The sequence below is a fragment of the Sinohyriopsis cumingii genome, chromosome 2 (genome assembly GCF_028554795.1).
Source record: "Sinohyriopsis cumingii isolate HCF-2022 chromosome 2, ASM2855479v2, whole genome shotgun sequence".
NCBI classification, from domain to species: Eukaryota; Metazoa; Mollusca; class Bivalvia; order Unionida; family Unionidae; genus Sinohyriopsis; species Sinohyriopsis cumingii.
This window is the reverse complement of record NC_142962.1, coordinates 133,876,904-133,899,992: the sequence shown is the minus strand read 5'-3', so window position 1 is coordinate 133,899,992 and position 23,089 is coordinate 133,876,904. Positions and strand designations below refer to the sequence as shown.

Sequence of the window (23,089 nt, the reverse complement as noted above, 5' to 3'; positions counted from 1 at the left end):
GCATGACTCAGCCAGGGATCGAACCCATGACCTCCCGCAACCGAGGCGGACACTCTAACCACTAGGCCATCAGAGCGGTCAAATAAGCATGTAGCATTCAAACTAAACAATTACTTATGAATGTCATGCATTCAGTTGAAATGCACTCCTAGATTTCTTATGAATTGTCATATGGGCATGTTCATTTTAACATAATGCACCAGTCATTGCTTTATAAATGTGCACCATATCCGATATAAATGTGCACCATATCTGATTTGGTTAAAGATCCAAGCTTCTCTTGAATGCTCTGCATATTTTCAGAAGGCAAGAAACAATAATGGTACTGCTATAGTGTAGTGTTATTTTGTTAAAATTGTGAATAAAAATAAATTATAATTATTATTGATAAGATCATTATTTATGATAATATTATCAGTACAAATCTAGACATCTAAATATTATGATTATAGTTAAATGAGTACCTCAGTTGACTGAGTTATCACCAAAAAAGCACCCATATAATTAAGTAGGTAAATCCTAAGTGTCGTGGAATAACTATATTGTGATGTCACTGATATTGTGCATGATGCTATGAACATGTGTAAAAATACAACCTTAGCAAAGTACGCTATATTACATTGCATGGCACGCTGGTAACAAATAATTTTTAATTATTACAAACTAATCAACTGTTTTGGAACTATCAGCACTGCATTGCCTTGCTAAATGAACAGAGACTGAAGTCAATATCATGGATTAAAAATTGTTAGCTTTTTTACAACACTTAGGTATATTCCAATTTCACAAGAAAGTTCTGATTGATGATAAAAACATTAAAGGTATATATTATTAAAGAATAAAAAGTGATATATTTCTTACTTTTCTCTAAAAATTCCCAGCATGTGTTATGTTGTAGTGTTATGTTGGAGTTAAAGTTCTGAACACAATGCCACTTTAAAATTAAGATTTTTTTAAAGCCATGTGGTAGCAGAATACAGTAACCTCCTACATCGGGCTTAGCTAAGCTAAGCAAACTTACATCAAACCCTACTTGCATTAAACTGATTTAAAGATGATTTATTTTTTCAGATTTAACAATTAATACCTGAGCCAAAAACTTCATCTAGCACTCAGTTATTTTTCAAATTGTTTGCTCAAATGATTAAAAATCTCACTGCCAATATTTTCCTTGGCATCAGAGGTTAAATAATCACAAAATAAAGAACCTATTCAGTGAAATGGCTGACGATAATTCAACTGCATTCAAATAAGTAGGCCTTGATATATGCCCATCATGTGACTAAGCAATGCTTCATCATAAAACAGACTATTAATTACTGGCTAATCAGATAATATATTGGCTTATTACAGTCAAAATTATATTTAAAATTTTATGTCGACGATAAAGATTTATGAATTTCATGCAGGCAGAGTTCAATGCAAGGTCACTTAATTATGGAAGCCCCTAAGTAAAGTAATTACCTCTTCCAGTTTCCATTCCAACCTAAATAAATGACCAAAATATCAGGTGGACAGAATCATCAGAACAGAGTTTATCACTGGAACAGATGTGGAATTATGCATATGTGTAAGATGTTTGTACCCAGTGCAGTGAAACCCTGCTATAACATGATGGTTAGGGTCCAAAAAGTGTCATTGTACTATGCACTGTAGTGTGCAATATCCAACAAAGTCAGTTAACTGAGGAAAATATTGCATGTGCACCCTCTCTTAGGAATACAAGAATCCAGGCAGGGAGGCGTCAGGTGTAAAATTAATTTCATTGATTCAGTTATGATATTAATACATACTAAATAAGAAATACTTAAAACAGGTATTATATATTAAATATTTATTTCTTGGACCAAGAATTGGTACATGTACACACATATATGTGTAAAAGTTACATGTGTATAAGAAAATTTGGCAATTTAAGTGTACTAACCAGCCAATCATATGGCATCCATAGCTAGAGGTCTGTTGAAAATATGCATAAAGAAGCATAATTTTTAGAATTTTCTCCTAGGCTCCATTTTAATCTAAATACCAATACATGTTCTTACATTTTTTGCTAACTTTGGAAGCACTATATTTCTGAAATAGTCACATTTGCTGGACATATCCAAAGATTCTGATTTTTACAGACAATAAAATGCACATATCAAACACTGCGAGTTTCTAAAAGGAAACTGGTGGTTAGGATTGAAAAATTCTTTTAACTGAAAATTCAAACAGCAGGTCAAAGGTATTGATGGCAATGTACTTAAGATAAACACTTGAACAGGTGTGTATAACTGCCTGGACCCAGTTCGGGACAAAAATATAAAAAAAATTGTATGATCTCCATAAATACAGTTCAGTCATTCTCTAAAAGACAGATAAAAATAAATAAAATAATCCCAATATTAATGGAAAATTTTATTTATAACTATTACTCTGCACTATTGCCAAGCAAAACATCTACTAGGATATTTGATAAAAATAACAAAACCCTCCTCTCCTACAACTTAAATTGTCCTGTTCCAGCAAATGGTCTCCAGAGTACATCAACATGATAATTTAGCATTAGAGTGTGTCCTGTTCCAGCAAATGGTCTACAGAGTACATCAACATGATACTTTAGCATTAGAGTGTGTCCTGTTCCAGCAAATGGTCTACAGAGTACATCAACATGATACTTTAGCATTAGAGTGTGTCCTGTTCCAGCAAATGGTCTACAGAGTACATCAACATGATACTTTAGCATTAGAGTGTGTTGTGTATATGGTAGTGAATGGAGCTGTTTTTCTGCATTTCTGACTCCAAAAGAAATAGGTTTAGTATGGTGCAGGAGGATGGAATTTGGCAATGACTAAAAATGTTCCTGACAAATTGGGTTCTAAACTTATTTCATCAAGTGAGTATGATGGTTGATTAAACATACACTTGTGGTCTGTTGTTATCCTTTATATACATAATTTATATTAAATTATTTATAAATTCAGGGGAAACAAACTTTTTTAGACTTCCTCATTGTTTTGTACTAAGCTGGTAGCACCAGATGAGCAAACATTTTTTGGCTCTTGTTTACCCTGTAATCCAAAATAATTGTACACAGGATGCATTGAAGATGAATATAAACAAGACTTAACAACTATATAAATCAGCCTTTTAAAAATAAGCAAAAAGAATTTTTTTCCCCTCAAAAATACAACACATCTTGCCAAATTATTATCTCATTTGTTTATTTTGGCACTTTGCAGTACCTCAAGAAATAGGTTACATTATTGAAAAATTTCATGAACCATGCCACATTTGTGATGTATCCAAATTCATGTTAAAATGAAGCACGGTTTCAAATTATTAATTTTTTTGTATTAGACCGTATAATCATAGATTAAAATAATAATAACAATTTCAGACACGAGTCCAGAGGTGAAAAGCAGCAATTTCATATGAGAAAAAAAGATGAATAATACAAATTTATTGGACTACACATTATTTCTTATTATCCTCATTTGATAAATGTATTCTTCATAACTTCTTACTATCTTATATCTAATAAGATAGTAAGAAGTTATGAAGAATACACTGTAAAAAGTCTCCTTTTTGTCTCAGAAATGTCCTTTCTTTTTGTTAAATTTCAATGAAGCTTCCATGTCTTCAAAAATATTGAATATTATTTTTGTATGATTCTCTGCTAAGTTGTATTTAGCATCAATCTTCTTTTCTATGGACTTTTATCAACAAGTGTGCATTCAGGTCAACAAAGGTAAAATATATTCTCCAATAATATCAATATTTTATATAACTTTTAATGAAAAATATGAATATTTAGTTATGAAATGTGTATGCATCACAGGTTGGTCTGATTTCTCTAAATGGTCAGTTAATGAATAATGACAATGAGTGGCAAAAAAGTGCCATCTCTTTTATGTATCTGGCATTGTTTTCTTAGTTTGAATAAGTAACAGAATCAATGTGTGTGTGTGTGTGTGTGTGTGTGTTTGTGTGTGATTTGGATTTTTAACATAGCTTTAATCATTTTTCAGTCATACAATGTCTGCAGTATGGCAGTTTATAGTGATGTCTAGCACCAGGGCATCATGCTGCAGACATGTAGCATGATGTCCCACCCAGTCACATTATCCTGAAACCAAGCCAACCAGTCCTATGGTATAATTCACACAAGTCATGCAGGCATTCAGCATTACTATTTCAGTAATGTGTGACAATTTTTAAAATTTGATTCTACATATATTTAAGTGGCAAGTATTCACTTCATTTGGATTCCTATACATCCATATTTTGTTGGAAAGTCATTATCTATACGTCCCGCGAGGTGCATACAACAAAATCAATGTTACATGTATTTTGACATTTTTGGACACAATGAACATAAAGATGTGATCCCATACAATCTGGATTGAATGTCTCATGCTGTGATGTCACAATGAAAACTACAAATTCCTAATATTCTAGACTGTGATGGTTCCAGTCAATGCGCTCTTATTTTGACCCAAGTTTAGTACATGGCCACCATTGTAAAAGTCCATAGTGATAGATAATTTTCATCTGGAAGTTTGCTGGTGACAGTTAAGGTGCAGTGTATTCAATAAACAATAATCAGGATTGAATAGACTATGGTAAAAGAAATATAGTGTTAAACTTTAAAAGAACAATTTATATTTGATTTAAAATTAGTAACTGCGCAAACATGACCCATGTGACTTGTACTATAACACTAACCTCTTAATGCTGAGCACCTAGCAAGGCAGCTGTTATTACCATTTTTATAAGTCTTTGGTATGACTCAGCCAGGGTTTGAATCCGCACCCTCCCGCATCCGAGGCAGATGCTCTAACCACTAGGCCACTGGAGTGGTCAGTAAGGAATCAAAGGGAGGTCAATAAAGAGTGTACAGTCAATTAAAAACTGAACTAAAGGACTAAAAAGATAAATCAAGCTTTTACCATAAACTCTGGTGATAACCTACAGAATAATAAAAGGTTTGCAGTCAATTAAACAATGAATCAGGCAACTTAAAGTCAATTAAACAATGAATCAGGCAACTTAAAAGATGAACTAAATCACTTTTACTGTCTGTTAAGGTGATTGTATCCATTGCAAAATATCTAACAAACGGTTGGCAAAGCAAAAGGAAGCTCGGACAACCTTAGTCTTACAACTTAAGACACATCACCCGATATTTTTGTTCTGAGGGGTGATGGGTCTTACTGCCTAACTATTGGCTCTGTGAAGCATGCTTTGATTTTCAGGAATATCACACACATCTGGAACCAATAACGATGATTTTCTACAAAGTAAAGTTAGAGTGTTTTTGTCAGACTTTACTTACCCTAATGTCTTTTCTCTAATAAGTTCAAATTCTTACAAAAGAAATGGACCTGTTTTCAAGTTTCATTGGCCTACATTTCAGTTGGATGGAAAGCTATGAAAGCCAGGAATGCCGAAATTGGGTCAGGTTGAAATATTATTCTTTAACGAAACAAATAAAAATATATTATGCTTACAAATAAAAATATATTATGCTTATTGGAACTGTAAGCAATGATTCATTTTACTGAAGAAACATATTCCCCACATGAACCTACTTAAACATACTTTGGCATACCTTGACTACCATTGCAACAATTTAAAATGTATGTCAACAGAACATGAAAATGTGTCCATTTACAAAGTCATATTTTCATTCCGTCAGGATAAAGACAGCACAGTATGTATATTAATTACACATGAATTAGTGGGAGAGTGTCAATATAGGCTGCCATGTGTGTGAGATATTCCTGAAACTTTGACTACTTGTTCCGATGTCAACCGACATCAGAACATGTTATACAAGGCCGTTAATTGGGAAATAAGATATAGTCCTAAAACAAAAACATGTGCTATGTCTTACATTGTAGGACTATAGTCTGACTATACTTCCCCATTTGTTTATACCCCTCTACCAATTTCAATAATGGAAACCTTCAATGTGATAAAAAGTGCAAGGAACTTAGTCAATTCATTCACTGATTTATAATTTCTAACCTGACTTTCACTAGAAAGGCCCTAAACTGTGATCAACTGCGCATTTTGTGCTTAACGTAAGTTTTCAATATAATAGACAGACATGCTTGAGATCCATTTCCAGTTTCTGGACAAGTCCGTTTCCAGCAAAGGGGTGTGTACACGCTACAGATGGACATACATATGCCATCTGCTTCCAATATTTACAATGTTGAATCAAACAAAGGAAAAGAATGACAACAACAAATTTGCCTTTCACATGGATTTAACAAGCAGTTTAATTTCTATGTTCATGTGTGCAAAGAGATATAATTCCAAACTCTCAATGTTATGGTGATTTATGGAATTATCCGGTAGTTACCGAATAGAATGAACTACATCATTATGTTGTCTGATGGAAATAAACTTGACCATAGTGTACACAATATGGCGCCGTGTTAGAATGGAAAGTACTTTAAGCATTAAAGCTGCTGGGGATGCCAGTATTAGTGCCATTCTGGTCACAGTCAGTTTAGAAATTATAAATCAATGATTCAATTTACTTTTTTCTGTGCACTTTTTATCACATTAAACGTTTTTTCGTTATTGAAATCGGGGAGGGGTTACAAACAAACGGGGATTTATAGTCAGACTAAAGGACAACCTTATTTAAAGGTACTGAGGTTGAGAGAATCTTTCTTTGCACCGGCAAACTGCAACTACAGTTATATATGCTGTACGTGTAAATAAAATTGAAACCATATTAATATTTGAGAATTTAAATATTCAAAGTACTAAAACTACTGTATTCTTCTTTACTTGTCTTAACACGTTCAATCCTGAAGTGAAATAGAATTATCCCTTCTCTTCAATTTAGATAAATGGTATTAGACATTTTAATCGAACAATTTAGACACATTTTCCATCTTATAAAGATGTCTAATGATTTTGCAATTAGTATGGAGGAACAAGGTACACACAATTATTGTTGGAATCACCACAAATGGAATCAAGAGACGTTCGCCATTTGTATACAGTGAACTACTGTGTAACTCTAATATTGAAGAGCTTATATCGCTTCAATCAATATAAAATAATTTGATAACAATCATAATTATCATTCTTTCCATTGATGAAACTTAAATAAAATCTAATAACGATATTTTGGATGGAACGAAATTCTACTAAGCAGCTTTGTAAAAGGGTAAGCTAAGTATCACGAAATAATCTTCATTGATTTAAGCGGCTTAAAAATAAATTGTAAACAAACCCAAACTGTTCTCGCTTTACTACGTGAGTCATAAAGGTGTTATTCAATCTGTAAAGTTAATTGAAATATGGCAGGCCTCAGTGTTGCAAAAGTTGTTAATCGTATTAGGGATGCAAAAGAAAAGGAAGAATTAGGTAAGTTAAAAGTTTAAAATAGAGGAACACAGATTTTATCTCAGGCCAGACCTATCTAAATACATGAATGGACGGTGAAGGGCTGATTCGGACCAGGATGTAACCATATGATGTCATAGCCATCCTTTACTAAAGCAGCTTTTGGCCAAACAATTACGGGCTGATTCGATCCAGAATACGCGCTGAATCGGACCAAATGATATGCTAATTCGGACCATGTGAAATATTATTAAGTTTCATCCACGATTTAAATGTGACATTTACACTCATTCAGAATACGATGTTTCTCATTATCTTCCAGGTACGTTGAGCATATGTACTTTAGGAAACAATACCCCGATTTTACGTTGGTATCTCCTGAGCTTACCCTCGGATACCATCTTAAATTATCATTGTTTATTACTTCGTTTAGTCACTGCATCCTTAATTAATGTAACTGCAAACACTAATATTTGGATCATCTGACCATGAACTGGCAATGTTTGACTAATGCCGCTATAATTAACGCAGTTTTGATGTCATTTGCTAGTTTACTGAATTTAATACCATTCTAAACACAAAATATAATCCTGGCTTTAAATAATTTTGTAATCTTTGGTAACATGGAAGTGTTATATATATATATATATATATATATATATATATATATATATGAATAATTTAATGGATTTAATATGGGCTTTAAATTTTCAAAGGTTAAAATGAAAATAATTTGGTTTACTGGTTCTAAAATTTACTCAAAGATAACAAGTAATAACAGGAGATACAAATTTTATGATAGCAGTGAAGTGCATTGTACTATTGTACCTACCATATAGGAAGAGTATGCACAGCATAGGAACCCACAAATTATTAGAGTAAACTGTTGATTAGACAGGGCCCGTCAGTAAGCTTTGCTTCTTTGGTCTGCATATGGGGCCCAAATATCTTCGCTATGCCACTGATTCATTAATAACTTGGTATACATTTTTTGGGGGGGAGGGGTTGCAATAAAAATACAGTTTGCAGGAGAAATCAATAAATACATCAGGTCAATTTATATGAATTACTGTTTGATGGTATTGAAACAGGCCTGATGTATGAAATTTTAAGTTTATAGTTTCTTTATTTTTAATATTGTAAAGTTATTTTGGTTATAAAAAGCTAAATGAGATAGCTCATATTTATTTTGTTCTGAGTTTGGATGGAAATTTGCTAATAACTATCTGATGTAAATTTAAAAGCTGAAAATCAACCTTTTACACTCTCTTACTAAGTTTGCAAAAACAGTAATAAACTCCTTGGATGTGTTAGGTCATATGTTCGAACCCCAGCTGAGTCATACCAAAGACTTATAAGAGTGGTACTAGCAGCTGCCTCGCAAGGCACCCAGCTTTAAGAGGTTAATGTTAGGACTGGTCAGCCTGGTGTCAGAATAATGTGAATGTAGTGATATGACTGAAAAATTGTTAAAACATGAACACTGCTGTGTGCAATTCTTGGACAAGTTCTTCAGGAAGCAGGACAGCACTATCGCAACTCAATCAGTTGATTCTCATCCCTCCACTTGTAGGGGAGAGTCAGCTTGCCCAGAATTTGACCCAAGGCTGTCAACCCCCTTTTGAGAGATATCACCACCATTTTGTTATGCGTTCGGCCAGGATGAATATTCAGCTCTCTGTTGATGGATGGGTTGAAGTTTGTTTGCTTACCATTTTGTATTGTTTGTGTGCATTTCTAATAATGTAATTGAATAAATATGTTTACCAATTTTTGTGGGTAACATAAATAAAGTATTGACTGAAAAAAGTTTTATTTTGGTTCCTTTGGTGTCATAAATATGAGGTCTAAGGCATGCAAGTGCTTACTTTTCTAATCTTTCCTATGGGAAAGTCATAAGATCAAAATACATAATTTCAAAGGTTAATGTTTTGAACTTTGTTCATTTTTTTAATAGCAAAGGCTATACATTGCAATTAAGTTTGTGATTTGGATTTTTATCATAGTTTTAACAATTTTTCAGTCATATCTCTATGATGTCTGCATTGTGGCAGTTTATAGTGATGTCTAACACTGAGGCATCATGCCGCAGACATGTAGCATAATGTCCCACCCAGTCACATTATCCTGACACCAAGCTGACCAGTCCTAACACTAACCTCTTAATGCTGAGCGCCAAGTGAGGCAGCTGTTAGTACCATTTTTGTAAGTCTTTGGTATGACTCGGCCGGGGATCGAACCCATGACCTCCTGCATCTGAGGCTGATGCTCTAACCACTTGGCCACTGGAGCAGTTTGCAATTAATTCTAGCTACTAATATTACTTTTATTACAGTGTGTTAATTATAAATCTATCAAAGGGAGCTGTAGAAAATCATGGAATTGTGTTGTTTTTATACATACAAGACATAATTTTTTAATGCTGGTCCTTCAAACTGAGAATGTTCTTTAAGTAGTTGCTTTTCCAAAGACTTCATTCAAACATTTTTTTATTTTGTTCCTTTAGATCTGTCAAAATGTGATCTGATCCAAGTACCAGATGCTGTTTATTTGATGATGAAGAGTGTCACTCTGAGGATATGTGACTTGTCAGGAAACCTCCTCCAAAAGCTCCCATCCAAATTTCCTGTCAGATTCCCAGATATTACAGGTAGGAGCTTTCTGAATCGTCATTGTTGTAAATTGTCTAGTCTCATGATATGTTCATGAATACAACTGCCTGTACATAATTACAGCCACAACATCCTATGGCAGAGTTCTCACTTTACAGGAACTCTTCGTTTTTTCATCCTGGACATGTATTAAAAGGTTAAAGTTTTCATTTTACTAAACTCCCAGTGATTTGAAGTGTATGGCCATGGACTTCTTTATTTAAAGTTCTACAGGGAACTTTGCCACATTTTACCTCGTTAAGTAGCCAATAAGCTGTAACTCTTGTGGCATTGAATGAAGAAAATGTCAGGAGTGGCAAATTTTTTAATGACAGACTTGTAAAGTTATATGGTCCAGGTGATTCATCTTACTCAGGATATCATGGTACATCCATGGGAGTCATTCTCATACTTCAGCAATCTCATCACAGCAGCTGCAAATTTACAGTTGGCAGAATGAGACGCACTGCTCTCCAACTCCACCTTCCTTAAGGATCATCATAAGTCCAATCACTACCATTATCCTCTAATCTACTTTTTAATGGCAAGATCAATGAAATGCAAAACAAGCCACTAAGGAGATGAAGTTCCCCACCTCTCAACTGCAACTCTAATACAGGGACATTTCAGGAAACCAACAAAGTAACCAAAGTACACGACTTGAACACAAACTTTTGACAAGTTGTCTTGCCATAATTCATGTCATAAATCATGATTCTTGTGAACCAAAGCTGACAAAAGACAGGGATGTAATGATTGCTCATGCCAAAGTTTCTCTTCAGGACTGCCGCCATTTCTCTAAAAGATCCATAATTGTCTCCACACCATCCTTCCCACAGATCCTAGTAGGAGGAAGGCTTCAGTTCTTTGTTGCCAAGTGGAACAAGATTTGCCACGATGATCATTGGACATAACAAGTGGTTTCCGAGTGATTCTGCAACATTTTCAAGTTCCCAACCTTTGTCTCACCAGTCTCAAATCCAAAAGCCTGGGCAGTTGAAGTGCTATCCATGAATTGGAACGGCCTGGATGCATACACCTCTTGTTCCAACAACCACAATAGCAGCTGTTTCACACCAAACCCAGACCTACTGAACCGACACATTTGGATCATATAAAACAGGCCCTCAGAAATAAATGTTTCTCTCTACCAGTTATGGAGAGAATTGCTCAAGCAAGAAGGCTCTCCACACTGTAAGCATACAAAGCAAGTGGAACATTTTTACACAGTGGTGTACACAAGAACACGTTCGACCACTACAGGCATCTATACCTGAAATAGCTAACTTCCTCATCTGGCTCTTTGATGAGAAATGTTAGCATCAGAAATAATCAAAGGTTACTGCTCCATGACTGCTTACACCTTTCATTATCATGGAAAGAGGAAATTGGACAAACCAAAGACTTATCCTACCTGTTTTCCAACTTTTTTGATTATATATGGCCAAAAACATTGGCTCTGTGCCCAAGTGGAACCTGTCATGGGTACTAACCTGGTTGAACAAAACACCTTTTGAACCACTTTCAAGGCCATCTTTGGCTCACCTTTCATACAAGACCTGCTTCCTTATCACATTGGCAGGGGCAGGTAGAATCAGCAAAATATACGACCTATCAGGGACTCCGAATTACATGCAGTTCTGACAAGATGGATCAGTTTCACTTATTGTGGTTCCCTCTTTCCTTGCCAAGAACATGCTTCCTTCCACGGGTAACGAGATCTTTGTACTGAAATCATTGTCTACTCTGGCCACTTCCACTAATGGCCACCTACAGGATCCAGCATGAGCCTTGAAGTGGTATCTTAAAATGATTGAGCCATTGCGGCAAGGGAGACCACGCCTGTTTTTACCTCTCACACAGGGACAGGATGATATAACTGCATAGACCCATTCATTCTGCATAATGAGAAATAACTCCTGACTCAGATGAAATTGTTAAGTATTTTGGCTCACAAGGTTAGAGCAGTTGCCAGAAGCATCACCATTGACTGGAACTGTTCTCTAACTGATATTATCCATGCCATGGGATGGAGTCCACATTCTCCAGTTTTTACCTCAGAAATCATTCATCTCAGTGGGTTCATCTCAGTGGGTTCAACTCAATCTGGTGGGACCTTTTCTTGTGTTACAACAGGTTGCCTTTCCATGTTGTTCAGCAGCTTTATAAGACATAGCTTCATGACCGGATTTGCAGAAGGGAAATTTTTTTGTTTTATGAAGCCACTTCCCAACAGATGGAGTCTTCTCCAGTTTGGTTTTGTGAACTAGAACTGTCTCACATACATTAGGGGACCGGAGATGGCATCTCTGGGGTAAGGGGATGTACCTCCCACCATTTATTACTTACTTTCTGAAGGTATAATGATTAGGTAACATATTTAAATAAGAAACTAATATTTTCATAGTAAAATATGTTTCTTTCCACATATATACCCAGTTATAATACACATACACCCCCCCATCCTCCCCTCAGTTACATCCTTGTAAAGAGTGTGCCTTATGATCCAGTAGTAACTGAAATATTCATGTGTTTTGCTGCCATATCAAGATCATGGGGAGATCTCTCTGCCAAGTTGGACCAATAACTTTAAGCTCTTTTTAGCTACAAGTTTTATCTGGGAGGACTAGATCTGTGAGGTAGTATTTCTCCCTTGATGTTATGATTGGTCAAGTATTCGCACAGAAACATATTTTACTGGAACAAATTAATTTGTATTTTGTACTAATTATTAGACCTTATGATGAATATATTGGAAACTTTGGTGGCAATTCTCCGTGTCATTGAAGAGGAGCAGCAATAACATTCTTGTACCAATAGATGCTGGACAAAAGGAAACCTCATGAGCTCTTCTTGTCTGTGACCAGTAAAATGACTAAAATGGAACCATGAAGAACTTGGGATAAAAACACAGGATAATGGATTGAGCTTGACAAGTGTTTGATTTATGCTGATACTGGTGGTAGTAGTGTTTCACCAAATCAAGCAAACATCCTTTGTTGTTAATCTACAGAATTAACCTCTATAAACATGACAACTTTAGCAGATATCAATCCACAAACTTAAACACCCATGTAAATGCATTTTTTAAATACGAAACCACATCTGTTACAATTGATCATCATGAAAACAACAGCAAGTGGTTATTTATAGGGATGGACAGATACCTGGCCACTCTGACCCAGCTGGGTTTTGTACTATCTAACCTAGCAGTGTTTTAAGATAAAAATTATGTTTCCTTAGTCATATGGCACTTTCATAAATCCATTTTCTGAATAACTGCTTGAGACAAATCAGTTAACATAAGAGGATTAAGACATTGCAATGGAACTCAATTTGTTTCTTTTGTAGAGCTTGACTTGGGTGAAAACAAGTTAACAACCCTCCCAGATGAACTGCGCCAAATTGAAAACCTGAAGGTTCTCAATGTGTCTGGTAACAGAATTCAAGTACTCCCTCATGTTGTCTATGAGCTGAACAAACTGAGGGCTTTGGATGCCAAAAAGAATGTCTTGACAGGTAGTTGAGGAAATACTGGGAGTAGTATACAGGTAGTTGAGGAAATACTGGGAGTAGTATACAGGTCGTTGAGGAAATACTGGGAGCAGTATACAGGTAGTTGAGGAAATACTGGGAGTAGTATACAGGTAGTTGATGAAATACTGGGAGTAGTATATAGGTAGTTGAGGAAATAGTAGTATATAGGTAGTTGAGGAAATAGTAGTATATAGGTAGTTGAGGAAATACTGGGAGTAGTATATAGGTAGTTGAGGAAATACTAGGAGTAGTATACAGGTAGTTGAGGAAATACTAGGAGTAGTATACAGGTAGTTGAGGAAATACTGGGAGTAGTATATAGGTAGTTGAGGAAATACTGGGAGTAGTATATAGGTAGTTGAGGAAATAGTAGTATATAGGTAGTTGAGGAAATACTGGGAGTAGTATATAGGTAGTTGAGGAAATACTGGGAGTAGTAAACAGGTAGTTGAGGAAATAGTAGTATATAGGTAGTTGAGGAAATACTGGGAGTAGTATATAGGTAGTTGAGGAAATACTGGGAGTAGTATACAGGTAGTTGAGGAAATACTAGGAGTAGTATATAGGTAGTTGAGGAAATACTGGGAGTAGTATATAGGTAGTTGAGGAAATACTAGGAGTAGTATACAGGTAGTTGAGGAAATACTGGGAGTAGTATATAGGTAGTTGAGGAAATACTGGTAGTTAAGGAAATACTGGGAGTAGTATACTGGTAGCTGAGGAAATACTGGAAGTAATATACAGGTAGTTGAGGATATACTCAGAGTAGTTTACAATTTCACAGATTTTGTATACAGTACTGCTGTTGAACTGATAATTTACCAGTCTTCCAATTTTTTGTATCTTTTGTGTTGAAAATGTAGTTTGTATATCATAGTTTGCCTTTGTAAATTTATAATCTTTTTTAATCATTTTTGTGAAACATTGTTTCAAATGACATTAATTTAAGATTTTTCACTAAATTTTCACAAAACAGAACTCTGTAATTAAAATAATTATAATGATCTTTTTGTTAATTGTTACATTGTAAAAGAAGATTTAACGTGGCTGTGATCTTGACTTTACTGTAAATTGGATTCACATCATTTCTGGGTAAAAACTTACATTGCTTTGTGCTGTATTTTGTTATGAGTGCAGTGTTATCGATAGATTTCTAGTTTTATATCCATGATAAACTTATAAAAAATAGATAAGTTTAAAATTCATAAAATTTAAATGCAATTACAAACACTTAAATTAAAAATTTTTTTTTCAATTTCTAGAGTTGGATGTTACTAAGCTGAAGAGAATGTTATCCCTGACAGAGATTGATCTGCAAGACAACCCACTACCTGAGCAATTGAATACTCAATTATTAGAAATCAAAGTATTCACAGTTCTCTTAGGGGCTTCTGACCCTGTTGGGGCCCAGCTGGAGGAAGTGGAGTGATAACATGGGTCTTAAGACACTTAGCTGCAGTGCAATGCAGTTTACGATAATGTCCATAATTTTTCATACCCTTGTATTTATTTCTGATGGTGTATAAATAATAATTATAATATTTATTATTTTCATATGACTCTTAAATTGAAGTATTTGCAAATTCAGAGAAGATTTAAAAAAGATTAGGATTTTAAAGGATTGATTGTACATGTATAGAGTTGTTAGGAAATTTTTTGACAGGGTTTTAGATATGCTTTTTATTGGAAAATAGTATGATGTGCATACATAATTCGAGAATCTCAAATTATTTTGCTTAATATATATATATATATATATATATATATATATATATATATATATATATATATATATATATATGGGCTTGTTACATTTCAGCTTGGTTCTAGGGTACAGTACCTGGCTATAGTCTTTATTACTATTCCAATGGGCGCTTTTGCCACTTACTCATATACTCATATCATATGATGTCACAAGGGATGCATCTTTTACTGCCTTCTCACCTACAAAGTGTTCACCTGCAATGTTGACTGGTAGGTTGTGATGCCTGTGCCACTGGCTTTAGCACTAATAACCTACCAAACACTACAGAAGAGCAGTTCTCAAAGTAGAAGGCAATAATAGAATGATGGTAGCCATTGAATCCTATGCAAGATCAGTGTGGTGCGTTGTTCATGCCTTAATTAATTGGATGCTTATTTTTTTAGCTCACCTGTACCAAGTAGAGGGTAGCTGTTGTACACTCCCTGGCATCAGCATCAGTGTCTGCATATATCAAAGCATGGACATATGTATGGACTCACTGCATCTCAACCATTCTTTCTTGTCAAGTCCTGAGTAACAGTTTGAAGTGGTTACCATAACACCTGTTGCCTTGGGAGTGGGCTGAGGTGGCAAATTTTATACAGCTGCATTATTTTTATGTTCTTGGTTATATTTGCATTTGTTCTGGTTTTTCTGTACCCATATACATAATGTTATACTTGGAAACATGAACCTTGATGAGGAAATGTATATTGATGAAATACTGCACACTGATGACAAAAGTAGGTCACTGTGCCCCATATACTCATTTACCTACTTGGATTCATTTTTGTGTTTTAATTCCATTAGTTTGGATCATTAAACTAGGTTATTGTACACTTCCCAATTTGAACATGTCTGTGCTAAAGCAATTGTTGCTGTGACCTACATTCACTGGCTGAAGTTAAATTTTTGCACTAAGCTCATGACCACACAGGTTTATTGCATGCTATGAACATACTACCCTTGGTTGTTATGGCCAATATTATATACTTATGTTAAATTTTTTACCTGTGTTCAATTTTGTGTCTCATGTTCATTTTCAAGACACAGTTCATGTTTTAATCATGAAACTAATGATAGGCATCTCCATCATTATTAAACAAAAGAAGCTCATTGTGACCTACAATTACCAAACATTCTGGATGACTTGCATTTGGAGTAAAGAAGAACCATATTGATTTGGGAGTCAGATGCTCAAAGGTCTAGATCACTGTACTTGAAAGAAAAAAAAGTAGTTTCTGTAAAATAGCATTAGTTCTATATCTTTTACCTGGACCAAGCTTTATGGCTTGCACTTAGGGAAATGAAGAACCAATTTTAAAGTCAAAAGGTCAGAGGCCAAAGAAATAAAAATGATTTTCACTCAGTAACATTCGTTCAACATGACATGCCAGGACCAAATTATGTAGATAACTTGTACTTGGAGTAAGGAAGGATACTATCAAATTTGAGGTGAAAAACTAAGGTCACTGGCTAAAATATAAAAATTTGGTTTCTGAAGAAGGTTATCTATATAGAGGACAATTAAATATGGGGTGTACATGTAATATGCTATTCACAGTACTTGTCTTACATGCTATATCCATATGGGGTGTACATGTAATGTGCCATTCACAGTACTTGTCTTACATGCTATATCCATATGGAGTGTACATGTAATGTGCCATTCACAGTACTTGTCTTACATGCTATATCCATATGGGGTGTACATGTAATGTGCCATTCACAGTACTTGTCTTACATGCTATATCCATATGGGGTGTACATGTAATGTGCCATTCACAGTACTTGTCTTACATGCTATATCCATATGTGGTGTACATGTAATGTGCCATTCACAGTACTTGTCTTACATGCTATATCCATATGGAGTGTACATGTAATGTGCCATTCACAGTACTTGTCTTACATGCTATATCCATATGGGGTGTACATGTAATGTGCCATTCACAGTACATGTACTTGTCTTACATGCTATATCCAATTGGAGTGTACATGTAATGTGCCATTCACAGTACTTGTCTTACATGCTATATCCATAATATCCCTCCATGAATCAGGAACATTTTTTCAAGTAAGGTCTCTGTAACCTCTTTCATGTTTCAGTCAATTCATTAAACATTCTTTGTTTACATTGAATTTATTACATTCTGTTTAGGTTAGAATCAAGAAAGTTGATAATTGACCTTACGCCAGAAGAGACATCACTCCGCCTACTGAATCATGTGACATGACAATCAGTTAACCTCTGACAAACAACTTTTGGCAAAGAAAGTTGCTTCAATGTCATTGATAAGTTTATTAAGAATGATTGCTGTTATTCTTACAAATGTAACAGTACCAAGTTGCATAAATTATATTACAATAAACAATAATGATATTTGTATTTCAAGTTCATATTTTAAAAACCACGTTTTATTTCAGTAAATCATGAAAATCAGTTTTAAAGCCACTTGGGAAATAACTGCTTTAAAGGAAATTCACTCCAAAATATGTTAACGTATTTAGTATTCAGTCGTATTGTCGTTAAGTTTAGCTGATTTTTGTTGATGCTGCCCTAGAGGTAAATGAATTAAAAATATACAATAAACCTGTAAATAGTTAGTGCTTAGAAGTATATTGTTATAAAGTTCTATTCTGATTGTGAGAGGGAATTTTGATCAATGATGAGTGTAAATACATGCTTAATATATTAGAAAAAAATATCTGAAACCATTATATTTGTATTTCTACAGCATATTACAGTTTTCATCCCACCCATCCATGACTAAAGGTAAAGAACCTCTAAAGTACCAGAAAAATTAAGAAGATGAAACATTACTCTTGAGACAAACACAACATTGAAGACTAAATTTTCAGACTATGAAATAATGCAATGTGAGGTTCAGTGCTTCCAAACGATGAAAAAATACATTAAAATCCGAAGATAGGTAATTAGACATGTTCATTTTTACTTTTTAGTCCCAAATTTCTATTTTATTATTTTTTGTCTTCCAGTTATAGACGGGACATGCTTTTCTAATACTTTATTGCAAAAAAATGTGATAATTGCCATCAATTGTTTCCTAGTTCAGCTGATCGTGTGTGCAAGCATAAATTTGTGTCCTCCAAGTTTTGTCTCGGTCTTGGTAAAAGAATAAATCTGATTCCTCTGTTACGTATATCTCATTTTATATATATATATATATATATATATATATATATATATATATATATATATATATATATATATATATATATATATATATATATATATATAAATTTAATTGTTTGTTTGTCAGTTTTAAAATTTTATTTTTCTTACATACTATTGTAATGTAATTTATTCACTAGCGATGATACTTTTTCAGAAAATTGTTTGATCTTGACTGTTTGTTTATAAACAACAGGTGTTGATCTAAATTCTGACCTGGGTTCAGAATTAGTAAACAAAGTTCTGTTTTATTTTAAAATGATTGGTTGTTGTCACGATCATGATGGAACTATGTGGGTTAAGAAGTAAACACTTTTTTAAAATTTTTATTCTGGGAATAAAATCATTAGTCAAGGCCATATTCTGTGTATGTGATACAAACATGATCATGTGACCCCCCTTCTGATTTTACAACTTGGGGGAATTTCGAAACTGCGTCTTATGATACAATATAATCTTTGTTTTGAGAGAGATTTCTCAGTTTTGGGGCTTTTCATACTGATGTCAAGTAAATTTGTTGTAGCCAGATTTGAGATATAATAATTTCAGACCAGTTGGATTTCAAAAGGATTAATTCTTTATTCTCTGGAAATATTTTGAGGAGTGCTCACACAGAAATTTTGGAAAAACTTTAGTTACAAATTTAATTTGGATTTCCAACACCGGAGCACCATTACTGTAGATAAGCACAGTACTGACTACAGCATACGTTGTCATCCATCTTGGATTTTCCATCAGGATTTGAACTTGAAATTATTAGAACATTTATTACTAGGACTTTTGCAATTTATTTCGTGGATTATTCTTAGATTAGTTTTGGATTTAATTCTTGAAACCTTAAGTTCTTCTTTTTTAATTTTTACAGAATTTTCCAGGAAAATAAATTATTTGTTAAATTTTAAAAACCTTGTTGTTTTCACTCTTTCCGTGTTACTGTTTATTCGAGCCTAAACACATAACACCTCCATTTAGATGATCTAGATATCGACTGTTAGAATTACAAACCCCCAGTGACTCCTTTTTACCATTATCTATCGAAAAATCGACTAATCATTGCAATTTTTTAAAATATATTCGATAACCAATTTATTATTGCTACAGTCAGCTTGTCGGAGGAAAATGGCAGACATAAACGGTGCATGCAGGTGTGTTAAATTTATGATTGCTGATTGGTTAATCAAATAGCGTGATTCACAAGTGGAGATAGGTTAGTTGGTTGCAACACCTGTAAGTACAGCACCTCAGCAAACCCCAAAAAATCATAATAACTTACATTTTAAATGATTGTGAAGTATTTGCATATTGCTCATGACGACACAGATTTTTCCATGCTGTATAAATCCTAGCCTTCACAGAAGGCCTTTTCTGAAGAGTGCAGTTGAAGTAACCTAAGAAATAAAAATGTTTAATCAATGGTCAGTTTTCAATATTAATGATTATACATTATATATTGTGAGAGGTTACACTGCACAGATTAACTTTATCTTGTTTGTGAGTATAGGAATGAGATGCAATTACTGCATTCATTTCATGTGGGGCCTCGGCTGTAATGGCTAATATGGCAGCTACTGATGCATGAACCAGTCTTCTAATAGTGGTCATACTCCAAGGGTTCTCAAAACCTGACTTTCACCCAGTACAATATGGCTTTTAGGCGTGGACAAGAATAATAGCTTTTGAAACAGATTTGGAGAACAATGATTTTTTTATATAAATGATCTGTCTCTTTTATCAACTCATTATCGTACCTACATTTTAATAGAAAAGAATGTTCTTTTTTTATTATTTAATGTCTTTTATACCCTATTATAGAGGCTAATAATATATTATTATCAAAACCATGTCACTCAGAATTTATTTTCTGCATCATAATTATTGTTTACATCTGCTAGAGACAACTAAAGCTATGTACAGATGAGTTATGTTATCATTGATTCCTTTCTGGTTTTGAATAGATTTATATGGAAATGCTTCTCTGATCTACATAATATATGATACTTTGGTCACATAGATTAGTCAAATAAGATTTTCTGTATCTTGTTAAATGTCTCAGGGAAGGAAAATGTGTGTAGTTGGACCACTATCCATAACCAGTTTGAGGACTCTGGCTGGTTGAAATAACTAGTTGAGGATTTCTAGCTAAGCCAATCATGCTTTAATAGCTTCTTTTTTTTTATAAATCCCATCACCAAGTTCATATCCTTACCTTGCTAATGTATTAATCATTTAACTTAATTAGGATTAAGATTGCTACCTGAAGAGCACTTTAAGAATTGACTTACTGTAACATAACATTTTACTAATCAGTATGGTCATAGTGTAACACTATGGTTTACTATTCAATATTGACACATTTTATCTACATTTTACTATTTGATATGGGCATATTGTAATGCTACATTTTACTATTCAATATGGGCATATTGTAATGCTACATTTTACTATTCAGTATGGGCATATTTCACTATTCAGTATGGACATATTGTAATTCCACATTGTATTTACAGTTCAGTATGGACTTATTGTAACTCCACATTTTATTTACTATTCAGTATGGACATATTGTATCTCCACATTTTATTTACTATTCAGTATGGACATATTGTAACTCTACATTTTATTTACTATTCAGTATGGGCATATTTTAATGCTACATTTTACTATTCAATATGGGCATATTGTAGTTCTACATTTTATTTAGTATTCAGTATGGATACATTGTAACACTACATTTTACTATACAATATGGAATGAATCATTAAAATGTGTAATGGCGGCAACCCTAATTAGGTTATGATTTCAATTAGTACGTTGGGTTAAATCTGTAATCACCCAGAAACTTAAAGTACATTGTCAAAACTCCTATATGAGGCCATCAGCAAAGGAAACAGAATGTACAAAATTCATTGGTCACCATAGCCAAGGCTATTGATCACATCTGCTGGTTGATTGGCTGCACAGTATGATTGCATAGTTGTTTGAATGGACTTTTATTGTCTAATAAACTCAAGTCATGCCATAAAGCAGTACTGGATTACAGAAATCTGATCCACTTTTTTTGCCAAGAAGATTTGCCATATACATTTTTTTCTTCCAATTCATAATTTTAACAAAATCAAAAATGGTCAGCATGGGCATGAATAAGTTACAGAATTATAGTGAGGAAAACACTGAATATAGAAAACTATACTATATTTGTTTGTGTTGAGTATTCAGCTACCTCAGACAATCCACTGTATTGCTGATCTGATGCAATACAACTATGTGCAATTTAGTAGAAATCTGACCCAAACACACATTATTAATTTTCAGCAGACTTGTCTCTGTTCGATTTTATTCCAGTCTTGATAATAAATCCATTCTTTGTAAACTGCCTTTCGTATATGTTTGGATGGTCACATTTCAGTAAGCTAACTTGTCACATACTGATAGAAAATTTTGGATTGTGCACTAACACTAAATCTGTTAAGAGGGAAAAATATGATCTGGAAGATGATGTCACCAGAAAAATGTGGTGCATAAATCTTATGAATACAATTTAAACATTCTATTCTTAAAAAATTGTACTTGTCAGGATTTAAGCTCTTGCCAGCACGTGCTTTTCTGATAGAAAATGTGACCACTTTCTGGCATCAAGTTATCCAATTTGTTCAGCTCTTATGTTAAGATACTGAGTTTAGATACTTTGAAGAAAGTTTTCTGTACTATGCTGAACTTTATTTTAGCAGAATTTGTTATGCCAAAGAACATTTGCTTGTACATTTTAAACATTAAAGGTCAATTGTTCAGTTCTTTACAAAAATGTGCTGGGCATTCTTAAATGTGTAAAGTTTGCTTAGGAGTGAATTTGAAATCTTCTGTAATACACTTTATTTATATACCAGTATATGTAATTTTTATATACATCAAAAATGTAGAATGTACATAGAATTAGATTTCTGTTTATATTTTATTTGTTTTACTTTCGTTTTAGCGGTTGAAATTACATATTTATTGCACATGTTTAGAGTTGAAAGCTTGCCATTAGACTTTACGGAATTTTAAAATGAGCATTTATCATTGTTTTATATTATTGTTATAATATGTTCTTGTGTTACTTGAAGTTCTCACATGTGAGACGTGTAGAGGATTCAAATTTTAAACTATTTATTTGACCTTGGCACATGTATTTGTGCTGTACCTGCACAGGCCAGCCTGGATCTGTTGCCTTGGTGTGTCCTTGGGTAAGGCACAGACTTCCCACTTTCTCTGCATGATGAAGCGTGTTAAAAGTGCCATTAAAACCCACAAAAAACAATATCATTTCAGCTGGAATTGTCATGAGCAAAGTACCAAGTTTAATGGTTTTCCAGGTCATGCATGTTCTCAACAAACTTGACTTTCTTAACTGCAGATAATAGTGGAAACTCAGTTTGTACATGAAATTGATTGCCTTTACACAGTTAAAGATGTCTACTACAACATGTTAGCAATAAAATTAAATTAAGAAATCATTATGGCATATTTTGAATAAAAGATACTAAGTACATGTGCTGTTTTGAATTTGCCAAAATATCACCATGAAAAACAATCTGAAGTGGAATTACTGTACAAACCACCTTCTCA

At 33.9% G+C, this 23,089-nt stretch overlaps 2 protein-coding genes across 2 annotated transcripts in view; one reads left to right on the top strand and one right to left on the bottom strand.

Annotated features, from left to right (window-relative positions):
* LOC149805878 (leucine-rich repeat-containing protein 45-like) overlaps positions 1-7,033 on the bottom strand; it is a 61,471-nt gene extending 54,438 nt beyond the window's left edge. Inside the window, exon 1 of the mRNA XM_089950621.1 lies at positions 6,954-7,033. The gene's annotated coding sequence lies outside the window, so the exon portion shown is untranslated. The remainder of the gene's footprint in view (positions 1-6,953) is intronic.
* A 196-nt stretch (positions 7,034-7,229) lies between these two features.
* LOC149805877 (leucine-rich repeat-containing protein 40-like) lies at positions 7,230-23,012 on the top strand. The gene is made up of 4 exons (XM_089950620.1): positions 7,230-7,377; positions 9,863-10,006; positions 13,359-13,526; positions 14,807-23,012. Exons 1-4 carry the CDS (start codon positions 7,311-7,313, stop codon positions 14,971-14,973), a joined length of 546 nt encoding a protein of 181 aa, XP_089806746.1. The 5' UTR covers positions 7,230-7,310; the 3' UTR covers positions 14,974-23,012.
* The last annotated feature ends 77 nt before the right edge of the window (positions 23,013-23,089 follow it).

Excerpts from the sequence above, each read along its gene's own strand:
- LOC149805877 (XM_089950620.1), top strand. The coding sequence starts at position 7,311 with ATGGCAGGCCTCAGTGTTGCAAAAGTTGTTAATCGTATTAGGGATGCA. Across the intron at positions 7,378-9,862 it reads AAAAGAAAAGGAAGAATTAG|ATCTGTCAAAATGTGATCTG; the intron begins GTAAGTTAAAAG and ends TTGTTCCTTTAG. Across the intron at positions 10,007-13,358 it reads CAGATTCCCAGATATTACAG|AGCTTGACTTGGGTGAAAAC; the intron begins GTAGGAGCTTTC and ends TTTCTTTTGTAG.